Raw genomic sequence first — 19,924 nt, forward strand, 5'->3', positions numbered from 1 at the left:
AAAAGCTTTTTTCTAATATCTAACCTCCTTCAGTTTGAACCCATTACCCCTTGTCCTATCACTGAAGTTTCTAACACAGACTCCCTCTCTGGATCCCTTGTAGGCCCTTCAGATACTGAAAAGTTGCTCTGAGCTCTCCACACAGTCTTCTCTTCTCCAGGCTGAGCAGCCCCAACTCCCTCAGCCTGTCTTCACAGGGGAGATGCTCCAGTCCTCTTAGCAACTTTGTGGCCTCCTCTGGACTTGCTCCAACAGATCCACGTCCTCCTTACATTGAGGACACCAGAACTGAACTGTGTATTCCAGGTGGGAATCACCAGGGCAGAGCAGAGGGGAAGGAAAAGTTCCCCTGGCCTATGCTATGGGAGAATTTTTTTCTTCATACGTCCTCTCAGTGTTTACGTGTTGCAGACTAAGAATAAATAACCAGCCACCCTGAGGTGCCTGGCCCGCATTACTTGTATCGTGCAGATGCTGCTGAGCTGTTTGGGAAGCGCTGGCTCCAGCCCCAAATCACCAGGGCAGAGCAGAGGGGAAGGAAAAGTTCCCCTGGCCTATGCTATGGGAGAATTTTTTTCTTCATACGTCCTCTCAGTGTTTACGTGTTGCAGACTAAGAATAAATAACCAGCCACCCTGAGGTGCCTGGCCCGCATTACTTGTATCGTGCAGATGCTGCTGAGCTGTTTGGGAAGCGCTGGCTCCAGCCCCAGCCCCTTCCTCCAGTGTAGGTGCAAGGATCCTATTAGTTCTGCTAATTGCTGCTGAAGGCTGTGTGTGCCTCATTTAATCAGCTCTGCTCAGCTCGCTCTAGGGATGGAATTCATGCGCACACTAACATCCAACATGGCTGGCAAGGTTGGACACATAACCTAATGGCTGCATCAGTTTTTAATCAGCTATCTGAGGACTATTTGTCTAGTCAACAAAGAACTCTGTCACAGGGAGACCAGAGGTAACGTTAGCATGTCTGGAATTGCGCAGGACAGCAGGGGAGGAAGATTGTAAGACTGTAGGTATTAAGACTCTTCTAAGAATAAAAGCATATTTCTGCTTATCAAAATGTAAAAAGCACTGAATTTGAGAGGTTGAAAGGGGTTAATGTGCTGGTTTGTTGAGCACAATATCCTAAGCATCCTTCGAGAACTTCCCAGGTAACAAACAGATGTATCCTCAGATCACATGTGGGTAAATGCTGTCTACAAACATTTACTGCTTTTAGAAATAATGGTGTATGGTCATAGTGATAGTAAACATATTTACCACAGAACCTAACTAATCCAAACTAGACAGGACAAGTAAACTCATTAACAGAGAATAAATAGCATCCTGGTTAAAGAAAGCAAATAAAGGAATTCTGTCTGCAAGGGGTTGTTCACAGCTGTGAAAGTATTGCCTGAGCAAATCCAAAGAGAGGTGGTAATTGGGAGTGATTGAGTTTAATTGATTCCCAGTTACTCCATATCTTCACAAAAGGCTGTACTGGATGGGTGTAATACATTTCAAAAATAAGCAAGTGGGAAAAGTTTATGTGGAACAAAAGCTCCAGAAGAGCTCAAGGCTGTTTTCTGAGAAGTTGAGTCTGTAGGATGCAGATCAGCTCCTGAAGATGTGCACTGTTAGAGGTGGTGTGGCCACTGGGTGCCCAGGGTGTTGCTTGGTGAGCTGTGATGCTCTTTTGCCTGCAGTTTGCCCATAACTACTCTTGCCCAATGGTCTTACAAATCCCCCTCTCTATGGGTGACTTTCTGGTGCCTGTGTCACATGAGCTGGGTGTATCTCCACACCTGCCTGATGCTGTGGGCCAGGCTCAGCTCCTGAGGATGTGGAATCACAGGCTGGTTTGGCTTGGTAGGGACTTTAAAGATCACCCAGTTCCACCCCCTGCCAGGGGCAGGGACACCTTCCACCAGCCCAGGTTGCTCTGAGCCCCATCCAACCTGGCCTTGAACACTTCAGGGATGGAGCAGCCACAGCTGCTCTGGGCAACCTGTGCCAGTGCCTCAGCACCCTCACGGGGAAGAATTTCTTCACGATATCCCATCTAAGCCTGTTCTCTGTCAGTGTGAAGCTATTCTCCCTTGTCTTGTCACTCCAGGCCCTTGTCCAAAGTCCATCTCCAGCTCTTTTGGAGCCTCTTTAATGTGATGGATTCCAGGTCCTTAGCTGGTACAGTGGAAGAAGATGCCCCAGTACAAGTGATGCATCCAGTCCCAGCAGATAGAGTTCAAAGCAGTGTCCTCTCAAGAAATCCCTTTAACCCTTCATCTTAAACAGAAACACCTCTCAGGATCCAAGAGTCAAAGCTTTCATGGATGGGTGCATATGGTTTTCTCCCAGTGGTCACTGCCAGGAAGGACTGACCAATGGTTTGCATGAAGGCAAATGTTGCAGTGGTCCTGGTGGTGTTTTGCAGAGATTTTTGAAGCCAAGGTCTGTGGTGTTGGGTGACAGGTACTGACTCCTTCTGCTGGTCTGGACTGGGTGTTAGGATGCACAAATTAATTTGCCCAGCAAAGATAGAACTTTAATCTTGGCAGTCTAAATTTCTGGAGTTAAAGAGCTTGGCTACTAGCAGGAACTGTGCTGCTACACCTTGTCTGCACTTCGGTTGGGATGGAGAGGCTGCTTTGAGTGCTGTGAGGGGTGGTTAGGTCAGCAGGGAAGCCAGAGATCAGTGCTAGTGTCAAAGTCAAGAAAATATTTTCTTGAAGCGTTATTAAAATATATTAGTCATTGGAACTGAGCTGCAAAATGTACTGGGACAAATAGTGGTTGCCGCAGACTGAATTCAGTACCTGATGTCTTCTGGGAAATAGTTACGTTCTTTCCAGCTATTTAGTGTTTGAGAGAGGTGTTTGCCTGGGGTTTACTGGTATCTCTAGTTAGAGGCACTTCTTAGTGGCTTTTTTGAGGAGTATAGTCTTCCAGAAAATACTTTCAATTAGTCTCCCTTAAAGATCTTTCTAATTAAGGAATTTTGGTTTTGAATAATGAAGCATTTCTTACAGCTTTTTATTGGGAACCAGTTGGGATTTATTTGATTGTTTAAGTGTGTATGTGATGCAGATATAGATGTGTAGATATAGATATATCTAGAGTTGGCAATAAGAGCTTTTGTTGAGTTAGCTCTGGACACAGCAAGTGAACCCAGACCCAACAGAGTGAACATCCTGGGATATACGTCAAAGACAAACCAGGCAAACAAAGACAAACTAGGTGCCTGTACCAGCCTCGTTGGCAGGTAACAGTGCTGAGCAGGCAGTACGTAATTCTGAAGGCAGGCAGGGTAGGGTGGCTGTGCTGGGCCCTGGCACATCCCTCACCCCACGGAGGCTGCGCTGGCCGTGTCCAAACCCTGCTGCTGGTAATCTCACTGAATCCTCAGAGACAGGAGAGCACCTAGAGCAAGCAGGCTGGAGCCTAATCGATGCAAAAGGACACACTCGGCTCTATCAGGCGCATCACTGTGGAAGAAGTCCATTTGTTTAAAGAGCAGGAAAAGGCATGACACTCAGCACATTGAAATGGATTATTTCATCAATAGGTTAATAGAAAACCAGGCTGCGAGTTCAGTCCTCCTCACACCGCCCTACCCCAACGTGCCATTAAAGTGTGAGAAATGGGAAAGGGCTGGGGAAAAAAGGGGCTTTGTGCACTGGAGACCATCTTCCCCTCCAGAGGGTGCCAAACCTCGAGTCTGCCTATTTATATGTAAATGTTTTAGAGGGAAAAGCAAGTTTTCTGCTGGGCAATTGTGCTGCTCTAGGTGTGGAGACTTGTTAAACAGGTCTTAAAATTAAAGGGTTTTTTCAGCTTGAAGGATGCATCCACTGAAAATACTTGTAGCTGTGATGATGTCACTCAGAATCCAGTCCTCCTCCTGAGCCTACAGCATTCCGGCCTGCAGATGGCTTTATTGAAATCCTACATAGCTTGAGAGTCATGGGGATTCAGGCAGTGCTTTTCCAGCCTTAGCTCTTCAGCTGAAAATCAAGCTTTTTGTTAAAGATTGGAACAACTTCCCCTCACTGTTCCTTTCCTGAGGAAGCAGCCCTTTGGTCTGAGTTTTGTAGGGTGTTAAAAATAGTTCCCTCATAAGTACAGAAGGAAAAATTTTGAATGGTTGTATCATAGTACCTGCTATGTTGTGTGAAGTTCACGTCATCCTAAAGGGTGAGGAGCATCTGTGGAGGGAGAGAGAAGGGTCTCTGGTCCCTCAGAAGATATCTTAGATCATCAAGTCCAACCATTAGTGTTCACCACTAAACCATATCCCCAACTGCCATGTCCCCACACCATTTCCATGCTTCCAGAGATGGTAATTCCACCATTTCCCTGTTGCATCGGTCACTGCTGGGTGTCAGCAGTGTCGGTGTGTACTCGGGTATTTCACGCAGTTCCTGTCTGATGAAACCCAGGCTAAACGTATTGTTGACTGAATGTGCTTCTCACGCTGTGAGTTTGCTCTTGAGGCAAAACACGCCGATTTTGAAGAAGGTGGAAATATGCTGTCCCCCAATGAGCATGGGATCAGAGTGCTGCTGAGCAGTATCTCCTGCTAATTGTGAACCAGCAGCTGGGAGCTCAGAGGTTCTCCAGCTTTGGGCAGTTCTAATGGAACGGTAATGTTGCTATTCTGTAAACAAATAGATTTGATTTTATTTTAATTTAGCTTACCAAATAAACACATTGATTTTGCAGTGATTTGCCTGGTGGGGAGCAGGTGACAGAAGAAGAGGGAAAGGGTTTAAACTGCCAGAGGGCAGGGGTTAGATGGGATTTTGGGAAGAAATCCTTCCCTGTGAGGGTGCTGAGGCACTGGCACAGGTTGCCCAGAGAGGCTGTGGCTGCTTCATCCCTGGGAGTGTTCCAGGCCAGGTTGGATGGGGCTTGGAGCACCCTGGGCTGGTGGGAGGTGTCCCTGCTCACGGCAGGGGGAGGAATGGGATGAGCTTTGGTGTACCTTCCAACACATGCCATTCCGTTATTCTGTGGTTCCGACACGTCTGAGCTTAATGCTACAAGTAGCATTTGTTGCTATGAGGATTTTAAGGCCACTACATCATCACCTCAACCTTTAGAGGTGATGATGTAAAAGGTGATGTTCAAAGGTGAACTGCAGGCACCAAGTGATCCACAGAGGTTTTGGGAGGAAAAGGAGCTCGTCTGGCTGTATTTTGTCACTAATTAAATCACGTTTTGCAGTCGCTGTTTTGTCTAGTCATGTGTCCTCTGCACAAATACTTCCTGCCTTTTTTCACTTCTGCTGGTCTGTTTTTTGTCTATTCCCATTGCAGATCCATTTAATCTTGTCAAATTGTGTCATGTTGTAGAGACTGAAAGAAAAATCACTCTCGCTAAGAGGTTCTCTGTATCAGCTGTGGATTGGAGAGGCTGAGTGGTCCTGTGTGCATTTTCTGTGTGTAGCTCTTCACATGTTAACAGGCTTGTGCTTGTATTTAACTTCACATGCTCTTTTGATGTTTCTTTTCTCCCCTTTTTCATTGAATTTTTTTGTCCCCTTCTTTTTCTTTATTTTTATTCTCTTTTTTCTCTTCCCCTCCTGCTCTCTGGACGCAGCCAAACGCAAAGCTTGGAAACTAAACCGTGTTGGTAGCCTGCGAAATATATACAGCAGCAGCAGCACCAACACCGAAGGTAACAAACCCTCCTGTCCTAGATGAACACCTCCTCTCTTACCCTTTTTTTGAACCCTCTTTTCCAAAAGTTCTGCTCCTTTCCTCTCCCTTCCCCGGTGCGGGCGTGGACGTGAGCTTTGCCCCGAGCATGCGTGCATTCCTCCGCGTTTGCACAGTCATTCCGCTTGGTCTTTTCATCTTTCTGTTTGTGCCTTTTATTTTGCCATTCATGTTCCTTTCAGCTTACTTAAATTTTGACCTTTCCCTCTAGTCGTGGAGTGGTGATGTTTAAATTACTTCAGGAACCCATTTTCTTTTCTTTTTTTTTTTTTTTTTTTGAAGATACATTTATATTTTTTCCCTTTCTCCATGTGGGCACTCAATGTAATATTTCCCAAGTTATTACAGTTTTTAAAAGTGTTGGTATCAGGTGTAATGATCTGTAGCCAAATACAATAGTGTGCCGTGACATTTAAGTAACAATCTTAATTTGTTTTGTGCAAGCTTCTCCATAATGCTCTCTGCAGGTCTAATCCAAGGCGAGACAGTGCCGGGTCATTTGCATGTACTGCTCTCGCTTGTAAATTCTGGAGAGTGGTGTATTTCTAAAGGTCACCTGGTGCCAAAGTTCACAAATTGACTTGCATTGCCTTTTTCCCGCCCCAGACAGCCGTCAGGCCTCTCGTGTAACAGTGCACGCAACTGAAGGTGTTTATTCCCCCTCCACATTCATGTGAACAACACAATTTCAAACTTCCTTCTGCTTTTTAAATATTTTTTATTATTGCAAATGTCAGAGGTCAGAATCACTTGGAAGAGCCAGGCAGGGAGAAGGGGGGAAGCTGCAGCACCATCTCCAGCAGCAGGGCAGAGGGGTGGTGTGAGACACGGGAACTCGGAGCAGGTCATGTCTCTGCACGGGAGGGGGAGGTTTTTCTTCACTTAAGTGCAAATCAAATGGGTCAAGTAATCGCGAGCGCATGCCCTAACACTAATTGACTTATTTTGGAATGATTATAACTGTAATATTTTTCTTAATGTCACTGTTTTCTGGGCTGTTGGTTTTAGTGATTGCCAAGCAGTGGCATTAAATCTCTTGTAAATTTTAAATTGCAAGCTATTTCTGTAAACAAGTCCCTCTGTTCACATCCTGATCATTAACCTTTGGTGATTTATATCACCAGCCTCTGTGCACAATTAGGGCCAGGTTGCTGCCTGGCTCTCCCTGCCAAACAAAGTGTGCACAGGAAACAGCGTGGGGTTTTATTCCAGCTTGTTAAAGCAGCTTTTTTGAAGTATAATTTAATTTCATTTCTCAGGCTAAATGTAAAATTATTACCTCTCAGACCTGCAAAACTGTCTGTTTTCATCCTTTTGTTGTCTTTTCAACTATGAAGTGCAAAATATGAGAGAAAATGACTGTCAGGTATTTTGGTTTTGGGATTTCATTTTCTCCGTTTGCAGTTTTTATTTCCCAGCCCGATTTTTCTTCTAACCAGCATTTAGGCATATTTGGCATTACAGGTTTGCTGCTTGAGAAGCTTGTGATTTTATATCTACCTGTTACTAAATGGCATCAGGGAAACAAATGTATAGAATTCCCTTGTGTTTTACAGATAAAGACTTTTTTTAGGGCCTGTCTAGTTTGAGGAATCTTTCATCTTACTGATCAAACTGAGGATCAAAGGCACCTTGGTATGGGAATGTGGCCCTGCTAGCCATGGCATGAAGAATTTGGAGACACAGCATCAAAATGAAACTCTAAAATGAGTCAAATATGTCTTTTTTTAATGTTTCATCCCTCCGACGAGCTGAAGGTTCAATATTCTCCGTAGATTTGAGCTAGTAGCTTAAGCCTTTGTGTGAGAACTGGAACGGTGAGACATGCAAATGTCGAGTTAATGAGCATTGCAAGGATTAAAAGCCACGTGTTTAGATAATTATCCCTTCAAAAAAGAGAATGGTGATGGGAAATGACAGTCCAGAATAACAAATCTGATTTGGTCCTGAGCTCATCCTTGTTCCTTACACGTATTTCCACATCTGTAATATTTCCGTGGTGTACGGTCCCGATTTTACAAGCTTGGGCCAGAGAGCAAACTCTCCAGTCATTTTTAATGCCATCCTATTGTTTTTAGGTGTTCTCTATGCTTCTCAGGTGGAGAAATGTGCAGCTCAGGGGCTGCAGCTGTCGTAGGAGCATGGCAGAAGCTGTGTGGTGGGCCCTGGTGCTCACGCAGAATCATCCTGGGCCAAACATGGGGCAAAGCTGAGCATCATCCATCAACGGGGCACCTCTCTCTCTGTTTGAGAGCAAAGCTAGTGCTGTGAGTGAGGAGAGGTGGGATTTTCCTGAGGTGTGAGATCCGAGTTGAGGGACCTTCTGAGGGCATTGCAGAATCACAGGATCATTGAGGTTGGAGAAGACCTGCAAGATCATCGAGTCCAATCTTTGACTCATCTCCACCTTGTCAACCAGACCAGAGCACTAAGTGGTACACTCAGTTGTTTCTTGAACACCTCCAGGGATCATCACCTCCATCACCTCCCTGGGCAGCCCCTTCCAATGCTTGACAGCCCTTTCTATAGGAAATTCTTCCTGATGTCCAACCTGAACCTCCCCAGGCACAGCTTGAGGATGTTTCCTCTCATCCTGTCACTGGTTCCCTTGGATCAGAGCCTGACCCCACCTGGTTGCACCTACTGTCAGGTGGAAAGGAGGTAAAATTTGCGCAACTGTGTCCTGCATCAGGTTTGTGTCATTGCAAGAAATTGTACTGTTAGTTTCAGAGGTTGCCTAAAACTCTTTTAAGTTTTGAGATTCCTTTTTTTTTTTCCATAGGGAGCCACTGACAAGTGACAAAGTCCCATTTACCCCTTACTGCAGGCAGCCAGGCTGTAAGCAATCCTTGGATTCTCTAGGGGGGAAATTTGTCGCATCAGTGAGTTATGCTCAAAATAAACCCCATTCTGGTGTAAGACACACTATAGGCCCCTGTACCTGCTGTCGTAGGAGTGTTATTAAAATGCAGTTACTTTTCCTGTGTCCTCAGATTTAAAGCCAGGCTGGATGGAGTCTGAGCAACCTGGTCTAGTGCAAGGTGTCCCTGCCTGTGGCAGGGGGTGGAACAAGGTGGTCTTCAAGGTCCCTTCCAACCCAAAACATTCTGTAGTTCTGTGATTCTGTGATGTTGCGGCACAGTGGAAAGGATTATCTTTACAGAATAGATGTCTGTGCTCTACATGCTGTGGTATAACATGCATAAGGATACCAAGTCCTCATTTTTCCTCCTTTTGGTGGCATATGTGACTTTAAGCAGTGCTGAGTTGGATTTGCCAGGCTCTGATGGAAAACTTTTCATGTGGATGTTCATTAAGCCCCAGACTGCCTTTGGTTTCAGTGAGTGATGCTGTGGTGCTGTGCCTGTGCAGCAAGTTACATCCTGTATAAACTGAATTTTAATTTTTTTTCAAACCCTGTTGTCCTGGCACCCATATAAAACAAGACGTCCACATGGCAGAGTGCGGTTCAGTGCCTTCAGCTGCAAACCAGCCTTTCATCACCAGTGTGTCACTCACGGGTAACAATGTAAAACAGTATAAAATTCTTCCAGTGGAACACAACCTTTATCAAGAGCTGTGGGCAAGTGTCTATCTATTGTCCTGATAGAGTTGATTTTCAAAACTAATTGGATTTATACACTGGGTTTGGAAAGGGGAGAGAAATATTAGCATAGCCATACCCAGTGGGACATGGCACAAATATTTCCTTAATTGGGGCTGCTAATAAACATACTTATCTGCCACGTTACAGGGATAATTTACACCAGGTGGCAAAAGGTAATGAGAGTTAAAGTTATATAGGAGGTAAATAACATGTGCCTTCGTTGTAAACAAATTGTATGTTGTAAACATCTCCTGTCACTTGCCAGGGCACCTCGGCAGCTCTGCATCCTCATCCTTTCAAAGGGTTAGGATGGAAGGGTGCTCAAGCAGAGGAGATTTTGGAGAGCGAGAAGGAAGGCAGGATGGAAAGGGAGTTTAACTAGGTCTTGGCGTTACTTGAGATAGGCGTGACTAGGATTCAAGCTGTAACCTCAGCTCTTGAAGGTGCTTTACGGGCATTTGAAATACACCATTGAGAATCTTTCGGTGCTGCACTTGACTTCTTGTTCATGGAAAGTGTTTCCTGTGTGAGTAGCATCACTCACCAGACATGCAATGGTGAGTTGCTGTTAATTAGCATCAGCATCCTCTGATGACAGCTACATTGGGCAAAGGCACAAATGCACAATCTGGTTGGCTTAGATGTCAGAAGATCCATTTTTATTTCTGATTCTGGCAGAATATTCATGCGTGCCTATGAGAAATGCCTTAAGCCTGTCAAGTCTCTGGTTTATACCCATGAAAAAGGTTGGACTTGATGATCTTGGAGGTCTTTTCCAACCTGAATGATTCTATGATTCTGTGAGAAATAGAGGTGTTTATTTGTGTAAAAGCCTACCTTTGGGATGGGTGTAATTTCCAATTGTAAAGTGCCTGGCACAAAGCAGCCCTTGTCTTCCGGTGCCTTATGTGCTGAAAGGTTGGACCAGATATCCTTGAGGTCCCTTCCAGCCTGATATTCCAGGACTCTGTGGCTTCAGACTGTGCTTATGGTTACCCACTACTGGCAGGAGGTGCTGGTGGCTATTTATGCAGTTATTCATATTGAGGGTAAAATAGGATGGAAGTGGAGGTTGTAATCAAACTGGTTCATGCACGTCATTTAGAACTGCTCCTGCGGGATACCAAGAGGTGTAACTGCTTCTGGACATGTATTTTCCTTACATTTTAGTAGACTTAATTGAGTTCTCTGGAACAAGTTAGAGTCTGATTGTATCCTGTAGTGTAATTTTCAGCATAGTTTTCTAAATCTGATCTCTGTTACACACCACAAACACATTGGTCCAGGAAGGCAGTGAGGCCATGCCTAAGTGTTTGTTTTTTCTTGCAGGGTCCTTTGCTTCTCAGAAATTGCAGCTCCTGTTCTCCAGAAGTGGGTGGGCAGTAGCAATGTCTGACTTGTGGCAGAGCAAAATTGATGTGAACTCGCATTAAATGCAGTAACTCAGCTATGGAAGGATGATAGTGAAAAGGGTATGATAGAGTCACATCATGGTTTAAGTTAGAAGGGACCTTAAAACCATCTCATTCCACTCTCCTGCTGTGGACAGGGACACCTTCCACTAGCCCAGGGTGATCCAAGCCCCATCCAACCTGGCCTTGGGATGGAGCAGCCACAGCTTCTCTGGGCAACCTGTGCCAGTGTCTCAGCACCCTCATATGCAGCATAAACAGTGGGATTGTGTAACCTTTTAAAAGTGCCATGGAAGTTTTGGTGATGTCGGGGTTTTCCTAAAATCCACTGATTACATGCCCACTTCCACCTCTTATGTTTTAGGTTCCATGTCATCACAATCTCGCAGTTTTGGCTTGTTTCCCTTCCGAGCCACTTCTTCCCACCTTAAAAAAAAAATAAAGGCAAAACAAACAACGACATTTTAGACATCTCCTGTTGATAATAACTTCCAAATGGAAATCAGTGGCAGCTGGTTCTTCACACTTTAACCCTTCCTCTGCTGCCCTTCCAGGAAATAATTTATGACTGATTGGCCCATTAACCTTTTTTTTCTAAAAAAAGTTTGACAGCCTGGACTTGTGTAATGAGGAGGGATTCCTGGTGAAATCAGGCTGATGTCTGAGTTGCTTGCCCCTGAGGATGCAAAATTAGCCCCATGGGACCTCGTCTGCATAGAAACTGGACACAATTAGTGTAATATCCGGTGTTATTAATGTAGTTTGGAATAATTGGGCAGGTTGATTTCGACAGGTTGATGGTGCTAAAATACTATTATAGTGGACCTTTCTATGAATAACTGTTAAACATGGAAAACTGTTTAATAAAATTTTGTGATTGGGCTCACAGGGATTTAAATAGCACAAACTATAATTTGGTTGAAGAGTAAGGCTGAACAATTTCATCCTGCCGCCTGGATTTTCCTGTTTCCATGTGCAGTGGTTAAGGATGTCCGGGTTTGCTCCTTGTCTTTTGTACGCCGTGCCCTGGGGGTGACATGGAGCAGGCACTGCTGCTTTGGTTCATAGTTGAACTTAGAAAAATATAATGGTGTGTTTAAGCAGAGAATGTATTAGTGAAGATGTTTTCAACTGGCACAGCTTTTTATAGAGTAAACCTGAAGCTTCGATCGATATAGAATCATGGAATCATTAAGGTTGGAAAAGACCTCCAAGATCATTGAGACCAGCCTTTGACCCAGCACCACCATATTTAGCGCTAAACTATGTCCCCAGTTGCCACATCCAGACACCTTTTGAACACCTGCAGGGATGGTGGCTCCACCACCTCCCTTGGCAGCCTGTTCCTGTGTCTGACAACGGTTTTGGTGAAGAAATTTTTCCTGATATTCAGCCAGAACCTTCCCTGGTGCTACTTAAGGCCATTTCCTCTTGTCCTGTTAGTAGACATCTGGGAGAAGAGGCCAGCCCCTACCTTGCTACAAGTTCCTGTCAGGGACTTGTAGAGAGCAAGAAGGTCTCCCTCGAGTCTCCGTTTCTCCACACTGAACCCCCCCAGCTCCCTCAGCCACTCCTCATCAGACTTGAGCTCCAGACCCTTCACCATCTCCATGCCCTTCTCTAGACACGCTCCAGCACCAGTATCTCACCATATTAGTGTCAAAACATTTCATGTTCTTAATGTATCATCAGCGATGGCCAGTTTTTCAGTGAACTCCGTGAGGAGCTGAAAACATCCTTCTAGCCCAGCCTGAAAACGTGGTGCAGCCCTCCTGGGCAGACCAGCTTCATGTGTGTAATCAGCATTACTAAATTGGAGAGCAGAGGAGTCAGTGATGCTGCGCCTTGGTTGTGTATAGTTCTTTTAAGGTCTGGATTCACACCGTTGGGAAGTCATGTCATACTTATTGCAGAGATGGAGTGATGCCAGAGTCGTGCAGTGACTCTCTAAATACACACCACATACACTTGTTGAGTATTGATAATTTACCCTATATTCAATTTCTTACTCCTTAGGAAGTCAGCCCTGCCAGTGCACTGGAGAATTCTGTCTTGTTGTCCTCTTCTGAGTCTTCTGCATCCCTACAGGGTCTTCTCCCAACCTAAGAAAGAGGAAGTGTAGGAAAAAATTTGGGGTGGCAAAATGGCTGTTTTCTCTAGCAGGCACGTCCTACAACTTATACCAGACCTTTGGCTTATGTGGGAGTGGTGTGGTGTGTGGTGAGGTGTAGAAGACCTTAGTTGTGTTATCCTGCAGGTGGCAGCACACAGGACTGAATGTAGCATCATTTATTGTGGACTAGTTCCTCATAAACTCCTGAAAGCTGTTTCATAAACAGGGCTTCTTCTGTGATTCATCCATAGCGGTTTGGGTAATGATTCTACCTGTTTGTAACACAGTGTTGCTAAAATGTAAAAGTAGTACAGTTACATCATTCATCTGTGACCCAGGGAATGGCATGAAGCTGTGCCAGGGAAGGCTTGGGTTGGATATTAGGGAAAGGCTCTTCTCCCAGAGGGTGTTTGGGCACTGGAACAGGGTTAGGTTGGATATCAGGAGAAGATTCTTCCCCCAGAGGTGTTTGGGCACTGGAACAGCTCCGCAGGGCAGTGGTCACAGCCCCAAGCCTGACAGAGCTCAAGGAGTGTTTGACCAATGCTCTCAGGCACAAAGTGGATTGTGGGGGTGTCGTCTGCAGGGCCAGGGGTTGGACTCTGTGATCCTTGGGGATCCCTTCCAGCTCAGGATATGCTATGGTTCCATGATTTCTTTTCCCACTTATCCCACACTATTTTTTAGTGCTGCCTCAGGTGCCCTTTTGCATCTGGAGATAACCTTCAACTCTGTGTTTGTTGCCACCTCAAGATGCAAAGTTACCTTCTGCTGTGTTTTGAGGCCTCACTGCAGCAGTGTAGGCACTAGCCTTGCTAACAAGGAGTTTATCCCAGAAAACCAGTTGTCCCACAGGTTGGAAAGTGACTGCCAGTGGGCAGCACTGCTGTCTTTAAGAGCTCAATTTGTGACTTCTCTTCACGTGCTTACGGATGACAAGGGAATGTGGTAGTTCCATGGCTACGGATATATGAGTAATTATCAGACAAAATGCCCTTTCTAAAGCTCATTATGGCTGATGTTCACTAGAATTTTGTGCTCTATTGTTCTTTTCCTTTTATGTCTCATGCCCAGCCCTTCCCAATTCCACTTGCTCTGTTTCAGCTTCCTTGAATTTTTTAATTTGACTTGGGTGTCCCACGTGTGGGTAGTGTGTGTGTCCATTTATTGCAGCTCTGATGATATTTCATCTGCTGCTCCTCTGGCCTGAATACTTGTCCTTATACTCCAGTAGCCCTAAGGATATTTCACTGACCCTCTCTGCTGGCTTCTCAGATCATTTTCTCATCTCCCATCTCAAACGTGAATGTTGAAGAGGTTGAACTGATTTCCATCCTGTATTATATCCCAGTAATTAATTGTTATTATCCCAGTATTTATGCTGTAGACAAGAAAATATACACATCTGCTTTAATGTATCTGTGCATGTGAAACCTGCTTGAAAGAAGAAGGGAGATTGTTACATTTTCTGTATTGTCGGCTCTTCATAGTCCATTCATCTTTTGTTTTGTGGCACACTTTGATTTTTACATTATGCAGCTCTTAGCACCTCAGGTTTAAATCTAAATCGTGCTTGTTGGTCAGTTTATGTTTGAGAAGGGTGGAGAGTCAATGCCAAACTCACAAACACACATGAAAACTGAGTATTTACCCAAACTAGTGCTTTATCTGCCTAACATTTGGAGTGAAAAAGCAGTGGATCCATACATTGTTCCCTGATGCATTGTGCAGGGCAGTTGGCTATATCCAGCCTCAAACCCCAGATGTCCAGACCTGCTTTTGCTTGTTACAGAATCACAGACTGGTTTGGGTTGGAAGGGATCTTCAAGGCCACCTTGTTCCACTCCCTGCCGTGGGCAGGGATACCTTGGAGCAGCCACAGCTTCTCTGGGCAACCTGTGCCAGTGCCTCAGCACCCTCACAGGGAAGAATTTCTTCCTAATACCTGATCTAAACCTTCCCTCCTTCAGCTTAAAACCATTCTCTTAAGGTGCAGAAATTCTTACCAAGCAAAATTGTTTAGGCTAGTTATCAATATCCTTAACTTAACCTTTTCTTCCAATTGCATTGTTTTTTCAGAGCAAGAAGAAAACTTCGAGTTCATCATCGTCTCTCTCACTGGCCAGACATGGCACTTTGAAGCCACCACCTATGAAGAAAGAGATGCATGGGTCCAAGCCATAGAGAGTCAGATCTTGGCCAGTTTACAGTCGTGTGAGAGCAGCAAGAACAAGGTATGGTGCACAGAGTAATACTGAAAAGAAGTAATGGATTGGGTGGTCATTAAGATGACAGCAAAATTAGGAACTCTGAATTTTAAACCTGCACTCCTAGAGACATATGTGTATTACACCCACAGTAGAGCAGCCTTCGAGCTTCCTGGGAGAAGACCATGGCCTAAGAGAAACATTCTTCTACCTTGCAGTGCTTTTGTACGATGACAGAAGGAATTTGGTCTCCTTTCCTGGCAAAATAAATGTTTAAACTCTGAGACTTCTTCAGCCAGTGCTCATTTCTGGGAGGGCATCTGGAGTCAATGTGTCTACAGACACCTCACAAGTAGAGGGCAAGGTGCTGAGCAGCGGTCGAGGGAGAGAAGTTCAGACCTCTAGATCCTTTAGTGTTATCCAACTGACAATTGACCTTCATGATTTTGCATCCTAGGGAGGAGGCTCATATTTTTAAGGGAATGCCTTTCATTGCCCTGAGGTGCCAGAGTAGATCAGACATGAGTCGTTATCATCATCACAATATAATTTACTTTCTATTTGGCTTTAAGAAACATATTTATTTCCAATATGTATTTCTGAGATGAGGGAAAATCACAGCTTACATGTTTTCTTGATTTTCTTGGATTCACACGTTCTAACATGTGTGTTAAGGGAGCACAGAAGAGGAAGTTTGTACATTAACACCTACATCAAAATAGTAATGCAAAAGAGAGCGAAGAGTGGCTGGTAAGTACCTCAGAAAGGTTTGGTTCTCTGGGCTCTCAAAACACATCAAAAGAACTGGCTGAAACTGCAAAGGGCAGTTAGTTGGGCAGGTTTAGTAGGTGTCCCATGGAGGATGTATCTCCACATGGCCATCCACAAGACCTGGTCCTCATCCTGCTTGTATCAGTTCATTGCCAAAAGTCCATCCCTTGGTGCAGCCAGCACTTTGTTTCTAAGAGAGGCCACAGGACAGTGCAGTTGGATAGGCTGAACTGCTTGTACATCGTGACAGTGTTCCCAGGTCCAAGGAGAGGTCGTTGACAGGTCATCATGGAGGGGATTTAAATGGGAACCATTGGATGAAATCTGACCTTTTGATGATAAAAAGGTTTTAGCCACTTCTGCAAACCGTGCCTTAGTCTTCATTAGCGAAAGCACAGACGTCAATAACGGATATTGATCGTAGCAAATAATACTCTTCTCTCATTTATCTCAAGAAGGCAACCTACACTGTGACTGCTGCTCGTGTGAAGAGCAGGGTCATTTTCAGCCCTGTTTTCCTCTGTGCAGTCTCCCCAGTTGTTAGAATCTAGACTGGAGACCCCAAAGGTCTTGGAGGTGCCAAAAGATCACCATTTCCTGGGAGGCAAATCCAGACTTGAAGTTCCTCGATCATATTCATTCAACCTTGGTCTGAGCTGTGGATTGTGCTGTTCATTCAGCTGACAATCATAGCGTCTGATTTTGTGGTGTTCTTGCTTGTTGTTTATGTGTTCCTTTAAATCGCCACAGTCCCGCCTGACGAGCCAGAATGAGGCCATGGCCCTTCAGTCCATAAGAAACATCAGAGGCAATTCCCACTGCGTGGACTGTGAATCACAGAGTAAGTACAGACACCTGACTGCAGCAAGTTGACCTCTTTTGCTTGGCCAAGCCTTCTCCTTGGCCAAGACCTAGGTGAACACCTGCCACGAGCTTTGTCTTTTTGGTATTGCACTCCATACATTGTGTGCACATCTCTTCTTCATTATGGAGTTTGCTTAATCAGAGTTACTGATGGAAATTTATACCTAGTATGTGCCACATCAGAGAAATCCTATTTTTCCCCTTGTTGTTTCACCTGCCACTTTAAATGTCAGCATTTCTCTACTTCTCTTTGAAGAAAAGGAAAAAATTTGCTGTTCAACATCACTGACTTCCATTTTACTCTTGTTTTGCATGGTGAGGGCACATGTGCCATGGGAATATTTTCAAAGAGGTAGAGCCTGATTGCTGATTTTGTGGTTTGGTGTTTTAGGGTTACTTGTCAGAAAAAACCAAAGTCATTGCTCATTATATCTGGACACAAGAAAACCGATTTGGAATTATTTTTTTATTCCCCTTTGTGTTTCTTTCCCTTTTTTTATTTTTTAAGACATATACTTAGTGTTCAGAAGAGAGTTCTTGAGAATACTTTGAGCTGTGGCTCACTTCACTAACCCTGGCTGAGGTCATTTTTCTGGTGCTCTTCAGTTCCAGGGATTTGCAACAAAGCCATGAAAAGGAAGTTTTCTTGCTCTGAAGCAATTAATTGTAGGAGCTGAAGTACCGGGAGCTTGTGCATTTTTATTTCTTCAATATTTGGAAGATACTTTCCTGTGATTTTTACACATTTAAAATTAAGAAATATTAATTTATTTTTCTTTGGGTATAATTTTTATTTTTGAAGTTTTGCTGTTTAGGATTTTGACTACTGATCTAAGCCTCTCTAACATCCCAGTTTAGAATGAACATTCATACAGAAGTGCAGGTGTTTTTGCATGACTGATTTGGTATTGGCATGCCACTGGGTAGGGATGCAGCATGTGGTCAACAAGGGAGAATGTTGGTTTGGTTGGTATTTGAACACCCACAGCCCAAAGCAATTCTTACTTGTTTGTGTTCTTTCATATTGACCTGGAAGTCATTGGGATTTCCACCCGAGCTTTGATGCAGTTTGGGGAAAAGGCATGTGAGGTGCTGTGTGGGAGAGGATGGGGCTGCAGGTGACCTAGGTGTTTATTTAGCTCATTTGAAGTGCTCAGTGCTGCTCGTGAGCAGCCCATGGTGGCAGTGGGACTGGTTCCTGCTCCAGTCAGTCTGTGCAGCTGTGAGAGCCATTTCCTAGGCCCTGTTAACTGTATATATGTATACATCATATTTTATATTCTTTATGTCTTTATATATATTTATCTTTTTATACATACATACATACATAAGGTGAAATCTTTTCACTGTAGACACTTCCCACACCCACACATGTCCTCCTGATGCATCTGTGATCAATCTTGGCTCTACCCAGAGCCAACACTATCCCCAGGGTGTGTGTTTCTGTCCCCACCATGCACATATCCCAGGAGCATCTCCCCTATGAAGACAGGCTGAGGAAGTTGGGGCTGTGCAGCCTGGAGAAGAGAAGATGGCATGGAGACCTCAGAGCGATTTTTCAACATCTGAAGGGGCTACAAGGGAGCTGGAGAGGGACTCTGTGTCAGGAACTGCAGTGATAGGACAGGGGGTAATGGGTTCAAACTGAAGGAGGGAAAGTCTAGGCTGGAGGTGAGAAAAACGTTTTCCCTGTGAGGGTGGTGAGACACTGGCACAGGTTGCCCAGGGATTGAGGTGGCTGCCCTGACCCTGGTGTTCAGAGACAGGTTGGATGAGGCCTTGAGCAACCTGATCTAGTGAGGAGGTGTTCCTGCCCATGGCAGGGGCTTGGGACTAGATGATCTGTCAGGTCCATTCCAGCCCCTAAATTCCGTGGTTCTATGATTTATGAGGCCAGGCTAGACATTTAAGAAGGAAAATGAATGTGCAAGAAGGCAGCACTTTTTGTTTAATTTTTACTTTTTCCCCCATTTCATCCAGGTTGGTTTTCATCCAGGTAGCTTTGTGGGCCAAGCTTGGCTGCCCGTGTGTGGTGCCAGCAGGAGGGATGTGCCAAGAACACGTTGCTGGGAGAGGGCAGGGTAGAACGGCCCATTTTGGCAATGCTCTATGGTGTAGCTTGGCGGGGGATGATTCTGGAATCTCAGATGGAATTGTTTGTATTCTTGGAGATGATTTATTCCCTCTGACTCCTCTTGCCATTTGACCTTGCTAACTTTAAGGCCACCATCATTCCTTTGGAAAAATGTGGGCTATTTCCAAAACAGTGTATCTTAAAATGTTAACACACGCACGAGTGGAGCCTCAGCCTGTGCTTTTTCTGCAGGGCCTTGCTTTATTTCAGTCTGGCTCTTCCTGCCTTGCCTGGGCAGGTCCTTACCCCCAGAGCATTTAGCATCACAAACCCCAGCGCTCCCGTGGAACTCGTACATGGTTTGCATCTCCACAAAGCCAGATGTTTGGGAGCAAAGGATTATGAGATGTTGCAGTCCCTCAGCTCTATTCAAGAGCCATCAATCTTCCACTTCAGATGTCTCATTCTTCCTCTTTCTAGAGCTCTCTGCCTTTTTAGCTCTTCATGTAGCACTTTGTTTCACCAGGGAATTTCTGCCTTGTTGGATGTTAATCCAGCAGCAGCTGTGCTGCAGCATTCCAGCAGCCTCCAAATGAAGTTAGTCAAAGTCCTTTTTTTAACACTTCTATCCCAGAGCAAGACATGAGGCAAAATGCTCTTTCAATGCTGGTGGTTTTGCCCAAGAAGGTCTCATTTTGTGTTTAGAAGGGAACTGGGGTTGCCTTTTCCCAGAGCAGCAGAGTCCCAGTGCTGACAGAAGTGATCCAATTGCTCAGGCAAACCCAGCTAAATTTCTGCCCCCGAAGGATTTTGGCTCTTCCAGTTTTACATAGATGAGAGGACAAATACCAGTCACTCTTTCAAAGTGCCTGGAGAACATGGAGCATCAGGTCTTTGCCGTTGTAGAAGAAAATAGGGAGGGCTTAAAAATGCGGTCTCATCATGAGTTTTCCAGGTCTGGTCTACTTTGTATTGGAGAGCCAAACACTAAAGTAATAATTTGAGCAATCCTGTCCTACCCATCACAAGGTGCATTTTTATATGCAGAACAGAAAAAAAACTCTGAAAGAATAGTAAAGTTGCAAAATTTTCTCTGTCTGTGATTCAGGATGCCTTCACCCCTGGCTCTTCTGCTCCTCCTGTCAGGGATTCCCTCTGCTCAGCCCAGAGGCATC

At 44.8% G+C, this 19,924-nt stretch overlaps 1 protein-coding gene across 1 annotated transcript in view; it reads left to right on the forward strand.

The window, feature by feature from the left end:
- Positions 1 to 19,924, forward strand: part of LOC103801031 (arf-GAP with GTPase, ANK repeat and PH domain-containing protein 1) — a 226,479-nt gene that overhangs the window by 173,354 nt on the left and 33,201 nt on the right. The window contains exons 12-13 of the mRNA XM_009073430.1: positions 14,919 to 15,067; positions 16,562 to 16,652. Of these exons, the coding sequence (XP_009071678.1) occupies positions 14,919 to 15,067; positions 16,562 to 16,652 (240 nt within the window). The remainder of the gene's footprint in view (positions 1 to 14,918; positions 15,068 to 16,561; positions 16,653 to 19,924) is intronic.

Source organism: Acanthisitta chloris, unplaced genomic scaffold (assembly GCF_000695815.1).
Source record: "Acanthisitta chloris isolate BGI_N310 unplaced genomic scaffold, ASM69581v1 scaffold4514, whole genome shotgun sequence".
Lineage (NCBI taxonomy): Eukaryota > Metazoa > Chordata > Aves > Passeriformes > Acanthisittidae > Acanthisitta > Acanthisitta chloris.